Source organism: Pyrus communis, chromosome 1 (assembly GCF_963583255.1).
Source record: "Pyrus communis chromosome 1, drPyrComm1.1, whole genome shotgun sequence".
Taxonomy (NCBI): domain Eukaryota; kingdom Viridiplantae; phylum Streptophyta; class Magnoliopsida; order Rosales; family Rosaceae; genus Pyrus; species Pyrus communis.
The window spans coordinates 6,511,059-6,525,371 of NC_084803.1; the positions used below are offsets into that span (position 1 = coordinate 6,511,059).

The 14,313-nt window shown below is 39.1% G+C and overlaps 3 protein-coding genes across 3 annotated transcripts; all 3 read right to left on the minus strand.

The window, feature by feature from the left end:
• Positions 1–3,761: 3,761 nt before the first annotated feature.
• LOC137731989 (uncharacterized) lies at positions 3,762–4,250 on the minus strand. Its single transcript, XM_068471302.1, has one exon. It carries the CDS (start codon positions 4,248–4,250, stop codon positions 3,762–3,764), a length of 489 nt encoding a protein of 162 aa, XP_068327403.1.
• Positions 4,251–7,701: 3,451 nt separating this feature from the next.
• On the minus strand, positions 7,702–10,586 carry LOC137740773 (serine/arginine-rich splicing factor RSZ22A-like). Its single transcript, XM_068480583.1, has 6 exons — positions 10,521–10,586; positions 10,252–10,353; positions 10,067–10,155; positions 9,089–9,323; positions 8,753–8,866; positions 7,702–8,525 (listed from the first exon to the last, which is right to left on the minus strand). The coding sequence occupies exons 2-6, from the start codon at positions 10,338–10,340 to the stop codon at positions 8,489–8,491; spliced, it is 564 nt and encodes a 187-aa protein (XP_068336684.1). The 5' UTR covers positions 10,341–10,353; positions 10,521–10,586; the 3' UTR covers positions 7,702–8,488.
• A 1,295-nt stretch (positions 10,587–11,881) lies between these two features.
• LOC137717361 (UDP-glycosyltransferase 73B4-like) lies at positions 11,882–13,973 on the minus strand. The gene is made up of 2 exons (XM_068456706.1): positions 12,877–13,973; positions 11,882–12,442 (listed from the first exon to the last, which is right to left on the minus strand). The coding sequence occupies exons 1-2, from the start codon at positions 13,883–13,885 to the stop codon at positions 12,021–12,023; spliced, it is 1,431 nt and encodes a 476-aa protein (XP_068312807.1). The 5' UTR covers positions 13,886–13,973; the 3' UTR covers positions 11,882–12,020.
• Between the last annotated feature and the right edge of the window lie 340 nt (positions 13,974–14,313).

Sequence of the window (14,313 nt, forward strand, 5' to 3'; positions counted from 1 at the left end):
AAGCTGAACGGAGGGGAACCAAGGGAAAGCTTGGAACGAAGAAACTGAAATCGACCCTTGGTCAGGGACTTAGTGTGAATATCTGCAATTTGATGGAGACTAGGAACAAACTGAACTTTCAGTAGAGAAGCTAAAACCAGTTCGCGAATATAATGGTAGTCGATTTCTACATGCTTTGTTCGAGCATGAAAAACTGGATTTGAAGCAAGAGAAATCGCAGAAACATTATCACACCAGAGAAGAGGAACCCGGGACAGAGGAAAACCAATATCCTTGAAAATTTTGCAAATCCAGGTGATCTCAGCAGAAGTGTGAGCCAAAGAACGGTATTCAGCTTCAGTGGAGGAGCGAGCAACTGTGGGCTGTTTCTTGGCACACCAACTGATTAAGTTGCAACCAAGATACACACAGTAACCACTTGTAGAGCGGCGATCAAACACACAGCCAGCCCAATCAGCATCTGAGAAGGCAGTAAGAGTGAGAAAGCCTTTTCAAAACCAGATGCCATCATTCACAGTACCTTTAAGAAAACGTAAGACACGTTTGACAGATTGAAAGTGTGTATCTCTCGGACAATGAAGGAATTGACAGAGTTGGTTGACCGCAAAAGAGAGATCAGGACGTGTCCAGGTCAAATACTGTAAGGCCCCAACAATAGACCGATATTCATGGGGAGTAGAGAGAAGTGTACCACTGTGGTCTAACTTCTGAGTACCAAGAGGAGTAGCACAGGGTTTGCTGCCATCCATGTGAGACTTGAGAAGAAGATCCATGGCATACTTATGTTGACTGAGAAAGATGCCATCGGAGGTGCGATGAACTTCTAACCCCAAGAAGTAGTGCAACGGACCTAAATCTTTGACAGGAAAGAGCTGACTGAGCTTGTGAATAAAAGCATTGCAGGCATGAGCACTAGGTCCAGTAACTAGTATATCATCAACATATACTAGGACAATCACAAGAGAGGGCTGGAAAGTCACAAACAGGGAGCAATCAGATTGAGAGTTCTGGAACCCCAGAGACAGTAAAGTTTGAAACAATTTATCATACCAAGCCCGTGGGGCTTGCTTGAGACCATACAGGGACTTAGAAAGCTTGCAGACATGAGAAGGCAGAGAAGGATCAACGAATCCAGGGGGTTGTTGCATAAACACCTCCTCCTTGAGCGTCCCATGTAAGAAAGCATTGCTTATATCCAGTTGGTTTAAAAACCAATCAAATTGTACTGCCAAGGTCAAGAGAATGCGAATGGTGACAGGTTTGGCAACCGGGCTAAAGGTTTCCTGGAAGTCAATACCTTCCTGTTGATGGAACCCCTTGGCGACTAAACGGGCTTTGTATCTGTCCACACTACCATCAGGTTTTCGTTTGATTCGAAACACCCATTTGCAGCCTACAATATTCTGATTTGGTGTAGAAGGGACAAGGGACCAAGTTCCAGTAGACTGCAAGGCTTGAAACTCCTCAGTCATGGCTTGCAGCCAGTGATCATGTTTGGAGGCTTGAAGGAAAGTGGTAGGAACAAATTCTAAGGGATTAATAGGATGTTTAGTAGTTGCAAAGGCTTTGGGTTTAAATATCCCGGCTTTGGATCGAGTAGTCATGGAATGAGTGTTGACAGAGAGGGGAGGTGGATGGGGGAGTGGAGAAGGTGGCACGGGGGAAGGATCCTGTATTGTGGGAGAAAAGGATAAAGGCTGGATAGGAGAAGTGGAGACAGGGGGAATAGATGAGGAAGGGGAAGGAAGGACAGAGGGTGAGGTAGGATGGGTAAAAGTGAAAGGAAGAGTGAAGGTGGGAGATGAGGAAGAGGGATTGGAGTGCACTGGAAGGGACGTGAGTGATGTATGGAAAGGAAATTGAGACTCATTAAAAAGGACATGGCGAGAAATGTAAACACGAGAGGTAAGAGGATCTAGGCAACGATAGCCTTTGTGGTGCAAACTGTAACCGAGAAAAACATAATGAATACTCTTCCCATCAAGCTTAGAAGTGGAATAGGGTTTAAGCCATGGGTAGCAACTACTGCCAAAAACCTTGAGCTTGGAATAATCCGGAGACTTATGAAAAAGCAATTCCCAGGGAGATTTATCAAGGTTAGAGATGGGAAGCCTGTTGATCAAATACAAGGCAGTAGAAAATGCCTCAACCCAAAACTGATGAGGGACCTTGGATGCAGTGAGAAGAGTGCGAGCAGTCTCAACAAGGTGCCTATGTTTGCGTTCAACACAACCGTTCTGTTCCGGTGTATGAGGGCAAGAATATTGATGCAAAATGCCATGCTGCAGAAGGAACGAATTAAAACAAGAACTGGTAAACTCACCCCCAGAATCTGATCGAAGAACTTTGATTTTATTACCAACCAAGTTTTCTACATAAGCCTTGAAATGGACAAATACTGAAAACACCTCAGACTTGAGCTTTAAAGGAAACAACCAATTGTACTTGGTGAATTCATCAACAAACAACACATAGTACTTATAGCCAGTAACAGACAACGTAGGGGCAGGTCCCCAAACATCACAATGAACAAGTTCCAGAGGTACAGATACAGAACTAAGACTGGCAGTGAAAGGCAATTTGTGATTCTTACCAATTGCACAATCAGAACAGAAGAAAGAAGTAAACTTTTGACCACTGTAAACTATAGAACCATTATGTAAAGCCTTGCGAAAAATAGCAGAGGAGGGGTGGCCGAGTCGACTGTGCCAAACTGGTAAAGAAGCCTTGCTACTGACAAGAGCAAATGAAGAATTAGATGCTGGAGGAAGGCCTTGAAAGGGATAGAACCCATCTTTAACGGGCCCTCGGAAAAGCATCATCCCCGACATACGATCCTTGATTGTAGAACCATCAGAATCAAGAGTTAAGTTGCAGTGATTGTCTCGTAAGAATTGATACGCAGAAAGGAGATTATGTTTCATGGCAGGAACATGTAAAACATTATTCAGACGAAAAGTTGCAGCAGGAGTAGTGAGAAAAGAACTACCAGTATGGTGGATGGGCATACCTTGACCATCACCAATATAAACCTTGTCCTGACCATTATAAGGCGCTGGAGATTGAAGAGCAGAGATATCATTGGTTATATGAGATGTGGCACCGGAGTCCATGAGCCAAGTGGGAGCAGAAGAGGGGAGATTAGTGTGAGCACACATAGCAGCCAATTTTGCAGGAGGAATTTTACCCGCAAAGGCATGATTCATGCGTTCAAAACAATCCAGAGCATCATGATCAGGGGAATGACAGATTTGGCATGAATCACGATGACCATGGGAGTAACTAGAAGGTCGAGGATAACTGCCAGAGTTGCCAAAATTGCTGCGATAATTGTTGCCTCGAAAGTTGTTGCTACGATAGTTATTGCCCCTATAGGTGGTGCCACGAGAAGTATTGCCGCGATAAGAACCTTTACCACGATGAAATTGCCTTGGAGCAGAATAGCCCTGTGGTGTGGGAAGAAGAGGAGGCTGAGATTGGGGAGATTGAGCCGCATAGGCTTGAAAGGGTTCAGAAACAACAGGTTTCTTCTTGCGCTGCATGAACAATTCCTTGTTAATCAGGAGGCCATGGAGTTCATCCAAGGAGGTAGAAGAGATGAGAAGCAGAATTGAGTCAACAAATGACTCATAGTCATCAGAGAGGCCATTAAGAGTGACTGCAATTAAATCACTTTCAGAGATCGGAGCACCGGCAGCCATGAGTGCATCAGAGATTGATTTGATGAGCTGAATGTATTCAGAAATTGCAAGATCCCCTTTCTAAACATTATGCAGGCGAGAGCGAAGCTGGTGAATGTGAGCAGCAGAAACGCCGCCGAATCGTTGTTCAAGATTTAACCATAGCTCACGAGAGGAAGTAACACCAACGGTGAACGGAATGAGATCCTCTGAAAGAGTAGAATTGAGCCAGATAAGGATATTTTGATCCTTTTCATACCACAGATCGAAATCTGGATTTGGAGTAGCAGTGAGCTGGCCAGAAGCATCAAGTAAGAAAGGAGACGGACAAAGTTCAGAGCCATCAACAATCCCGGTAAGCTTGTAGCGACGAAAAATTGGAGCAAACAACGCCTTCCAAACAAGATAGTTGTCCCGTTTAAGCTTGGTAGGAACCATACAGCTGATATTCTGAATCGAAATCGAAGAAATGGAGGGAGAAGGCGGAACCGGAGGAAAATTAGGGTTCATCGGGGACGAATTTGGGGCAAGAACATCAGGATTCATGGGAGATGAACTCGACGAAGGCATGTCGAAAACAAATCAGAGAGGAGAAGAGAAGGAGATATCGATCAAGATCCGCAAGAAATTAAAGAGAGAGGATCAAAGATAGAAGAAATCAGAGGACACAGGGAGCGACGAAGAGGATCAGAGAAAAAGCAGTGAAGCGAAAAAGGGATGATACCATATTAGAAATATATTCTCATTGAATTAAACTGGGTTACATTGGATGTATTTATACACAGTAACTAATAACATTAGTTAACTACTAATGTAACTAATTAAGCTTAATCTATGAATTAGTTACAATAGAAAACTTAAGGACTAAGCAATAGATGACTTGGACTTTAGCACTGCTGACTGTTGGGTTGACTGAGAAGAATAATGTGTGTCTTTATATGAAGCTTGATCCAAGGCTGAAACTTTGGGACGAAAAGATGTGCAGAATCTGGGGGAGGGAGAGAACATGAAGGACATGAATGTTTCGATTAAAGAAGTGGAGTGTTGCGATTAAAGACGAGAGAAATATATATTAAATTCTACATTAGCAGATAGAAACTGCTAGCCATGATTTTTCTTCACACATTTTGGTTGACTTTTTCTTTCACCAATTGAAATTGGTTGAGGAGGGAAGTGCACGATCCAATTGTGTCAAATTATTGATTAAATACTAATAAGGTCTTTTGATAATTTAACCAGATCTGAAATGCAATCCCAGCTTCACTCGAATCAAGAAATTATGGGGGTAAAGTTGATGTCAACTACATAAATTTATACAATTTCCAAGTTAAAAGTTTAAGGGTTCTTGAAGGTGATTTTTCACATCGTCATAGCAGTACATTATACTTTAATTCAGCACTGCCACTTTAAACATTACCAGTACCACTTAAGCATCAACGTAGCCCCGCTTTTTACAAAGCGTTTCCACTAAGAGCAGACGCATGGCCAAAAAAGAAGACTAGAAGCATTGATGGGGTTAGATTGTCACTGAAAAAGATGTTGGTGGAGTTGTCGCAATTAAAGACGTCTTGTCTAGTCGTTTACTATGTTCAAGAATGAAGGTGTAATTGGTGCTCCAAAATGACTATCATACATTTACACATTGAAATTTGATTGAATAGGATCATCTTCAAAGAAGATGTCAAATCATAGGTGGAATTCTATGTAATCAAATTTGAAAGTAGGAATGAGTTTCAATCGATATGTCAATCCTATGCGGATTGGCATATGAGTTTTCATATGTCAAATTTGCGATATGAGAAAAGGTGATGTCAATTTTTTTTAATTATTTTATTATGTGGGTCATATTAATGCACAAATTATAAATATTGAAAAATGTATTTTAATTGATTTCTTTTTAAAATGGATCCTACAAATATCATTTATAACAAATAAACATATTGGTTGGAAAAAAGAGAAAATTTGACATTACCACATCAGCTATCAAATTAACATTTGACATTTATCTTTTAACATTTCATTTGGAGATGCTCGAAAGACAGGTGGACGGAAGCTACCAAAAACAAAAAAGACAGGTGGACGGATGGGATTGTTGAAAGGCTAGACAGTAGACCAATAAACATGTGACACGTGTGTGCAATAACAATGCAGCATTGTGATGCTTCTTATGTTGGTGGCATGAACAACCCCATCTCCATAAAAATCATAAATTAATTCACCTTACAACTCAATTCGAAAGGTCATTATCTGTTTGGAGAGTGGACGCCCACCAAAATATAAAAGGAATTTACATTCTGAAATTTAAATTATTATATTTAATTAGAAGAAAATCAAACTTAAAATTTTGAGTGCGCAAATAAATATTCTAAATTATTTGAGTTACAAGTTTCTTGTCATGCAAGTGGTCTTTTACTATAGTGGTGGAAATATGTTATGCTCTTGTATAACAGCGTAAATTCGAACTCCGTCAGTAGCTAATCTAACATCTAACTTACTAATGATGTTGCTCAACTCAAAAAATAAAAAAATAAAAAAATAAAGAAAAGAAAAGGTTTCTTGTCATCCCCAAGTTTATATTAGATTTTGAATGTGACTACCATCTTGCATGAGGAGGAATTTTTCTTTGATTTTGACATTCGGTTACGTGCGGTAGACGAGAAAACAAAAACTCGAACACGCCATCACCTTTTGGATTCGTACATAAAAATATGGTGTCGTTTGGATTGGATTATATTGGAGATTCAAGGTCTATTTAACATACAGATAAACGATTTTTCGTTTTACGGATTCGAGATGAAAAAAAACTTATCCTTTCGTGTATTGGAAATTGTGTTCAGTGAAACACAATTTGCTTTTGTTTCACATTAAATTGAATATAGTGAGGCGTACATTCCAACCAAATACTAAACACCAAACAAACACAGCTGCAGGCTTTGCATTGGAGACCATAATTGAATATATTATCTCGTGCTTTAACCAACCGATTATATTTAAGGAAAACTAATGAAAATGATTTGAAAATTTTGAATTTAATAATAAGCATAAAATAAAAGATAAAGTGAATAATATCAGGATTAACTTTTTAATGTAAAAATATGATTTTTTGTTAAAGTGAACAATACCATAAGTTTTTCGTTAAAGTTCCCTTATATTTATCGCACTCTTTTACCAACCGAACTGCAAACCTTTTAAGACACAATAAACCACATCCTTTTTTCTTTTTTGTAAAATCAAATTTATTAGAAAAAAAAAATTTCTATCAAAATTAATCTGAAACTGCGGGCAATTCAACGGTGAAGATTTTACAGGATTGGCTTGAAGATTTATAATTGCAATGGTGCGACACGCATAGGGACATTACCAAATATTTCAACACCCTTTCATCTTTTTAAACTGGAAAAACTAGAATACAACAAGAAGGCTGTCATGTGTACATATATCTATTCTATTCTATTAAAGAGAAGAGCCTTGTCAACTTTTTTTCTCCTTTTTTTCAATTTTAACCTTATTTTGATTACAAAATATTTAAATGAGGGCAAAATAATAATTTTGTACCTTTTAATAAAATGACAATGATATCCCTATTATACCTTTTTTTTTTTTTTAATAAAATAACAATCATATCTTTATTTTTTCTATTTTACCCTCACTTTTGATGTACAATATTTACATAAAAATGACCAAAAACAGTAATTATGTAATATTAAGATAAAATATGCATTTATTAAAAGAAATTGTCCCATCATCATTTTTTTATAGTTTTTTTTAAATTTTAAAAACTAATCACACTTCTTAATAAAAAAAACAAAAAATAAAATGAAATTGTTCATAGACACAAAAAATGTGTGCTCATCGGCTAGTTAGCAATAAAATCATCCGCCACGAGAACAAGAGGTTAGGATTTCGGTGTGGTCGAGATTTCACTTGGAACCAAATTTGTTTCTGTACTTTTGTATCCAATTGAAGATCAAAGGCAAGAATATGGGTGTTGGGTCTAAGAAACGATTGTCACTACCAAATCTCTAAAAAGTGGCGTCACGTATGCATACGCAACGACTCATTTATATATAAAGTTCAAGAAGAAGCAAAATCCAAACAACTCTTTCGTTTATGAACAACCCAACTTCTGTAGAACAGATGTGAGTACCTGCATAAACATTCGACGCGTAACCCACTGCTCAATCCTTTTAAGTAAGAGTTAAACAAATGCCACTATAGTAGTTTGAGGGAGGCGCATTGCTACCGACGAAGTTCAAGGAAAATAGAAGCTCTGCAGATAGCAGGCTGGGATCCACAACTATTCAAAAATTGAAGATCCCAGTAGCAGGGCAGTGAAGAAATCCCCGGGAGAGTGCAGAAACACAAAATTGAAGCTCTAGCCGGCTGGGACCGACAACCATTCAAAATTGAAGATCCCAGAGCAGGGCAGTAGTGAAGCACAACAATCCCAGGGGCCAAGGGAGTGCAGAAGAACAAAACCAATGAAGCAGAAGAAGCAGACGACACCTCAACACAAAAAGCAAAGAAAAAAGCATCGAGTTTTAGCAGCATTCTCAGAAACACTCTTAAACAAAGTTATAATGTTTACGACTTTACCTTTAAGATCCTTGTCCCTACGCCTATTTTGCAAAGATAAATAAAACCAGCTAGAGTTAAGAAAGGAAGGAACTTAACCAAATCAGAGAGACAGTAGAGGCTGAGGGCGTCCCCCAATTTAAACATAGTTGTGCTGATGTCCAAGCAAACTAAACAACACTTAATCCCAGTATATCTTCTAAAACAACGCCAGGTAGCCATGTATGAACTCCTTAACTCCTGCTTCGGCGGCGATCCTTCAGACCATTGCTGCAAATATTCAGCACCCAGATGTCAGAGGACAAATCAGCAATGCCAACCTTACTACTGGCATGCTCTACCATCCAAGTCTTGGAACAGTAACTAATGTAAGCATGCAAAGGACATATACCATCATGGCATGAATCAAATGGAAAGTCATCCTTCCAACACAACCAGTTTCATGCTGTAGAACTAGGGTTTAATAATTTTGCAAAAACATAGTTAAGGAACCTCACCCATTGGCATAAGGCAACTCCTCCCGCCCACGGTACGGTGGGGACCTGCTGCGGCTGTTCCCACGTGGTGTCAAACTGCGACGTCTTGGGGATCTCCCTCGAGGACTGTAGCTCCTGTTTAACAGTAGAGAGATGTCAAAAGGTATTAGATAAGAGAAATCATCTCCAACCTAGATTAACAGCTAGTATAAGATATGTTTGTGAACTTGCATCCAGAAAGCCAGCTTTCAATACCTAATACACCAGAACACAACTTGTTTGATAACTACCTACCTAACTACCGAGAGAAAAATAAAATGAATTTTAAGTAAGGAATATCTGGCAAAATGACTTCACCTGCGACCATAACTAGGACTTCTGCGATAGCGAGGAGGGGTGCGGCTACGACGCCTTCCACCACCACCACCACCACCACCACCACGTAGACGGCATTCACGAGCAAAATGCCCAGGCTCACCACACTCATAGCACTTCAAATCAGAACCGCCAGAGCGGCCACGACCACCTCCACCACGACCACCACCACCACCTCTAGAGTTGTGTGAAAGCTCAACTCTCCAGTTATTCTTACCTGCTCCAAAAAAAAATCTAAACATTTAACAGCTCGCAAAAGTTAAAACACCGGAAAACAAAGAGAGAAAAATAGCATATAAACTACCCGACGAGAAGGCTGCTCTAAATGAGTTAAAATAAAACCATCTTACGAATCACAAACAAGCTGAAAATATAATTTCAAGGAAGGCATGAGACCGTCTCCTTCCATTAGGAAGGGGCAGCTTGCCAACATATTTTTCGCTATTTACTAGTTCAACAAATTCAGAACCAAAGACCTACCAATGAATACACAAGTAAAAGGATTAACAGAAAAAATAAAGAGAAAAAAACGGTGCATCATAAAAAGCAAGACCACAAGTCACACTTCTAGATGAGGAAAACATAATGCTCACAACTCAAGCAACGGTGTCAATATTGTTCTACAAAATTACACAATTATATGATGAGCATTAGCTTGATGGAGAAATCTCACATTGCAAAAACTTCGGAAATTCAAACTAAGGTGACCCACGTTATATAAATAAAAAACCTTGCCCTAGTTGAACACGCATAATTCATGAAAAACCAATGTTCCTTAAGGAAGATTTTAACATGCATCTCGAAAGAGAAACCCATCATTCATTGTTGAGCTCAATTATGCTTCTTCACAAACACAAAGTTGTTCATGAACTTATGCTTCTCCCTTATGGCGGATTCAAATGATATAAACTAGCTACGAAAACCCCATATAAGCAATCAACAGCCCAATCATAAACATACCATCTAATCCACGGATTGCGTCCTCAGCGTCTCTAATATCATCAAAGTCAACAAAAGCGTAACCCGGTGGTCTCCGAGCAACCCACACGCTGCAAAATCAACAATCATCCTCCATAAAAATAACAAAACTTTAAGCATTTGCGAGTAAATTAGACGAAAAGGTCAAAAATTTAACAGCAAAGTACCTTCTAATATTTCCAAAAACACGAAACTCGTCTTCGAGATCTGCCTCGGAAACTCGAGGACTCAAGTTTCCCACGTACACACGAGACATTCTTCGATACAAGCTGTGAAATCACAAGCTAAAAAGCATTAGCAAAGAACAAATTCTGCAATTTTAATCAGAAATTAACAGCGATTGATACCAAAATTTAGAGATTTGGGGCATTAAGAATCGAACTGAATAGAAGGGATGAAAGGGGAAAGAGTGAGAGAGAAAGAGAGAGATCTGAACCTTGAGCGGTGCCGAGTAGACGGAGAGAAACCCTAGCAGCAGCTCCTTTACTCGGTTCGACTTTTTTGGGGATGGGTCACTGAGGTTTTGGAATTTATATAAGAGGCTAATTGATTAACGACCCCTATAAAGTTTAAAATCTTGAATTGGCCCCTCCAAATTTGTTTTTGCTACATAGGCCCTCAGAAAAATTTGTAGATGCAGTCTCACTCAGCTAAGTGAGCGGGACTGCACCTCTTTCGTGTAATACATTTCTCTTTCCCATTAAGGAGCAAAATCTTCTATCTTCCTAATGTAACATTATTTCACCGAACAAACGTCATAACCGGAATAGTTCTTTTTTTATTATTATTATCAAATAAATATCACCTCTAGAAAATTCATTCAATTTGAAGACTATTTAGTCATTCATCTAAATAAAAAGAATTAACGTTTTATCACAAGAATGCTACTTGTTATCATAACTATCAATTTGGTCGACATGTATAGATTGGTAATAACTGGTCTTTAAATCGAATTAGCTTTTTTATAAACTTCTTTAAAAGATGATAAAATGAACAGTTTGAAATTCGATAAATGAAATAATTTTACATCAGAGAAAGAGAACTTTCCTTTTTAATTAGTAGGAATGATGAAAGTATTATCTAAAAATTATACAGAGTGCAGTACCCAAAAGCGTCTTTGCCAATGTCCACCTCTCACGGATCAACTACGATGGTGCTTTCGATGCGTGTTTGGGGATTAGGGGTGTTCGAGTGGTGGTAAGGGAACCGGAAGGGGAGTTCTCTGGCAGGCTTGTTGGTTTCGACAGATGTCCTCACTCGATCATGTTGAGACACCAGCATGTTCGGAAGGTTTGTGCTTAAAGGAGGACACTACAGATGGATTGTTACCAGTCAAGGCCCATAAAGGAGGACACTCCATTGTTGAGACACCCCTTTTTTTATTATATTATTAAAAATGAACTAGCTGGTAGCTTCGTCACAGCAATTCACTTTTTCAAGGTCAGGAAAGACTCACATAGGTATTTCAGTTTCTTTTTGGCCACCATTGTGCGATTCACCATTTCCAGGAGTTGAACCCAGAACGTGTCGTGTGGAATACGAGTCTGGAATTCACCTCCAACCATTGGTTCCCGTGGTGGTTACTGTTGAGACACTCCTTTACTTTCTCCCATCCCTTGCAGAATGTACAAGTACAAAAGTTAAGATGGATAGCTTTAGTTAATTGCAAGTGGTGGATTGTTTGAGCTGATGGTTGGGTTTTTTTTTAATTCATTGTGTCTCGGAATTAGACTCTCCCTCTCATCTTTAACGTCGATTAATGTAAATATCATTTATACTAAAAATTACTTTATCGGCAATTCAAATTTCCAATCGAATAACATAAGAGAATCGAGAATTGTTTTAGTATGTTGCACACATGTGTACACTTCCATATCCTCCAATGAAGTTTTTTATTTCTCGGAATTGAGATTTGGATAAGACGAACTAATCTAATCTATTGAGCATAACATGCACATAGTTGGTCAATAAGATTTTGTAGGGCTTGATTGGACGAACCACCTTCTTGAACCACACGCCAAGCTACTCTTCCCAAAGCTTGTGCTCTCTCCCTTGCATCCCTTCCCTTCTCTCCTTCCATCAATTCTCTCACTCCTTCACAAACTGCCTGCCTCGAAACCTCAATTCCTGACCCCAAATCATGGCTCTTTCTAATGCCAAGTCCAGCCCCAAGTCCTTCGGCAATAAGCTTAGCATTCAAAGACTGCTCAGCTATCATAGGCCAAGCCAAGATTGGCACTCCGGCAGATATACTTTCAAGCACTGAGTTCCAACCACAGTGACTAAAAAACCCTCCCACTGCTCGGTGTGATAGTATTTGGCGCTGGTCAACCCATTCCCTTACGATCAATCCCTTACCTTCAAAGTTAAGTTTTAAAATATTAACATAACATTAATGTAGGAAATTGTTATTGACATTCTAAAAATCTCATTTTGCACTTTAAACTTTCTATAATTAGAAAGAAAAATACACTTGTAAGAAGTATAGAATGAAAATTTTGGAGTGCTAATAACAATTCTCTTAATGTATTGGATTCAAAATTATTGACAAAAGTCACAAATATATCAAGATCAAACATATCAGAATTTTAGCATGTAGACTGAATAATCAAAAAAAAAAAAAAATCAAGAGATATAAATAAAAATAAAAAGGTGTGCGGAAATCATTTATTTTAAATATACTTTAAAAACTATATCTAAAAAATATTCTATCTAATACCGTTACTCTTTAAAAATACATGATTCGATATAATAAGGAGAATACTGAAATTTCATATCATAACAAGGCTTACCTTTCATCCTCTCTTCAAGTCCATTTGTTGGAGACCACGTGGTTGATCGAACCACCAATAAAAATGGAACCCCGGCCTCCTCCAAGCCCAAGCCGACTTCATCAAGTTGAGCATCTGACAAGTCTGCTTGCGTGCCGAACGAGACATATAGCACAGAGCCTAGAGTCACTTGGTCATTGAGCCATTGCATTAACTTGCTGGGTTGGTTGTGGCTGATGTGTTTCTCAACACCTTCAACTTTGTCATACAACAGCAAAGGTCCCAAACACCAAGCTCTAGCTCCATTTTCATAGAAAGCTTCAAATGAAGAAACAGTTCCGCTCTCTATCTCCTCAAAGCTGTTCACAATAACCCCCCAACTATTGATGTCAGCTTCTCCCACAGCGTCTATGAATCGAGAAAAAGGGTCCTTCTCATCAGTTGCTTGAATGAGTTGAGCAGGTAACTCCGAGACACTTAGATCAAAGGGAAGCTTGAGACCTGGCAACTCTATGGGGTCGAAAACCGACTTCCCCTTCGTGTGTGGCATGTGCACGCACACAGCTTTGCATATAGCCATTGATAAGACCCCCATGCCATGAAAAACCAACCTAGGGACCCCACAGGATCTGCATGAAGAGAGAGTCCAACCCAAAAAGAAGTCAGAGATGACACAAATGGGAAGGGATTTGGATTCCCTCATTCCTTGTAGGACTTGTTCGAAAGGGGTTTGGAGTTTTTTGGTGGCCATGAGGAAAGGGACATAGAAAGCCATGGATGGAAGTTGGGAGGTGTTTTCACAACCTTGAGGAAGGCCATCGATGGTGGGAAATGGGATTTCAATCAAGTCTATATTTTGGTAGTTTGCTAGGTGTTGGGCAACTGATTTTGCATTTGATGGAGTTGTGATGATGGACACCTTGATTTTCCGGTGGGAGAGAGCTTTCGAGAGGTCCAGTAATGGAAGAGTGTGGCCGTAAGCCATGAAGGGGAAGATTACTACATGGGGAGTTGATGGTGCTGATGCCATGGTTTGATCTCTATTTAATTCTCTCTTACCAGAGGTTCTTGTATATGTAGCGTATATACATTTATAGATCTAGTAACTGTCGTAAGGTGTGTTATGCATATCATATCATTTATTCAATGCAGTTTATGGATTGCCCAAAAATATAATATTGCAGTTTATGGCTTGCCCAAAAATACAATATTGTAGTTTATGGCTTTATATGCACATGTATAGTTAATGGTAGCACATGTATACTTACATGGAACTGTATCCTCGTGATATCAAAATATAATTGAAAGGAGATTTAGTTACCAAAACGTTCAGGTCAACATATACTAATAGGATATCCTACTTAAATAATACGATAAAAGGTGATAGGATGAATGACAGTAATTCATGAAAGACACTTGTAAGTGGGAGGTTATAGATTCGATTTTCGCCAAAAGCGA

What these genes read in the sequence shown, in the direction of transcription:
- LOC137731989 (XM_068471302.1), bottom strand. Translation starts at nt 4,250, where the DNA reads ATGCCTTCGTCGAGTTCATCTCCCATGAATCCTGATGTTCTTGCCCCA.
- LOC137740773 (XM_068480583.1), bottom strand. Translation starts at nt 10,340, where the DNA reads ATGTCTCGTGTGTACGTGGGAAACTTGAGTCCTCGAGTTTCCGAGGCA. An exon ending in AGTCCTAGTTATGGTCGCAG is followed by an intron (nt 8,867 to 9,088) that starts GTGAAGTCATTT and finishes ACTGTTAAACAG; the next exon opens with GAGCTACAGTCCTCGAGGGA. An exon ending in GAGTTGCCTTATGCCAATGG is followed by an intron (nt 8,526 to 8,752) that starts GTGAGGTTCCTT and finishes GAATATTTGCAG; the next exon opens with CAATGGTCTGAAGGATCGCC.
- LOC137717361 (XM_068456706.1), bottom strand. Translation starts at nt 13,885, where the DNA reads ATGGCATCAGCACCATCAACTCCCCATGTAGTAATCTTCCCCTTCATG. An exon ending in ACTTGAAGAGAGGATGAAAG is followed by an intron (nt 12,443 to 12,876) that starts GTAAGCCTTGTT and finishes TTAACTTTGAAG; the next exon opens with GTAAGGGATTGATCGTAAGG.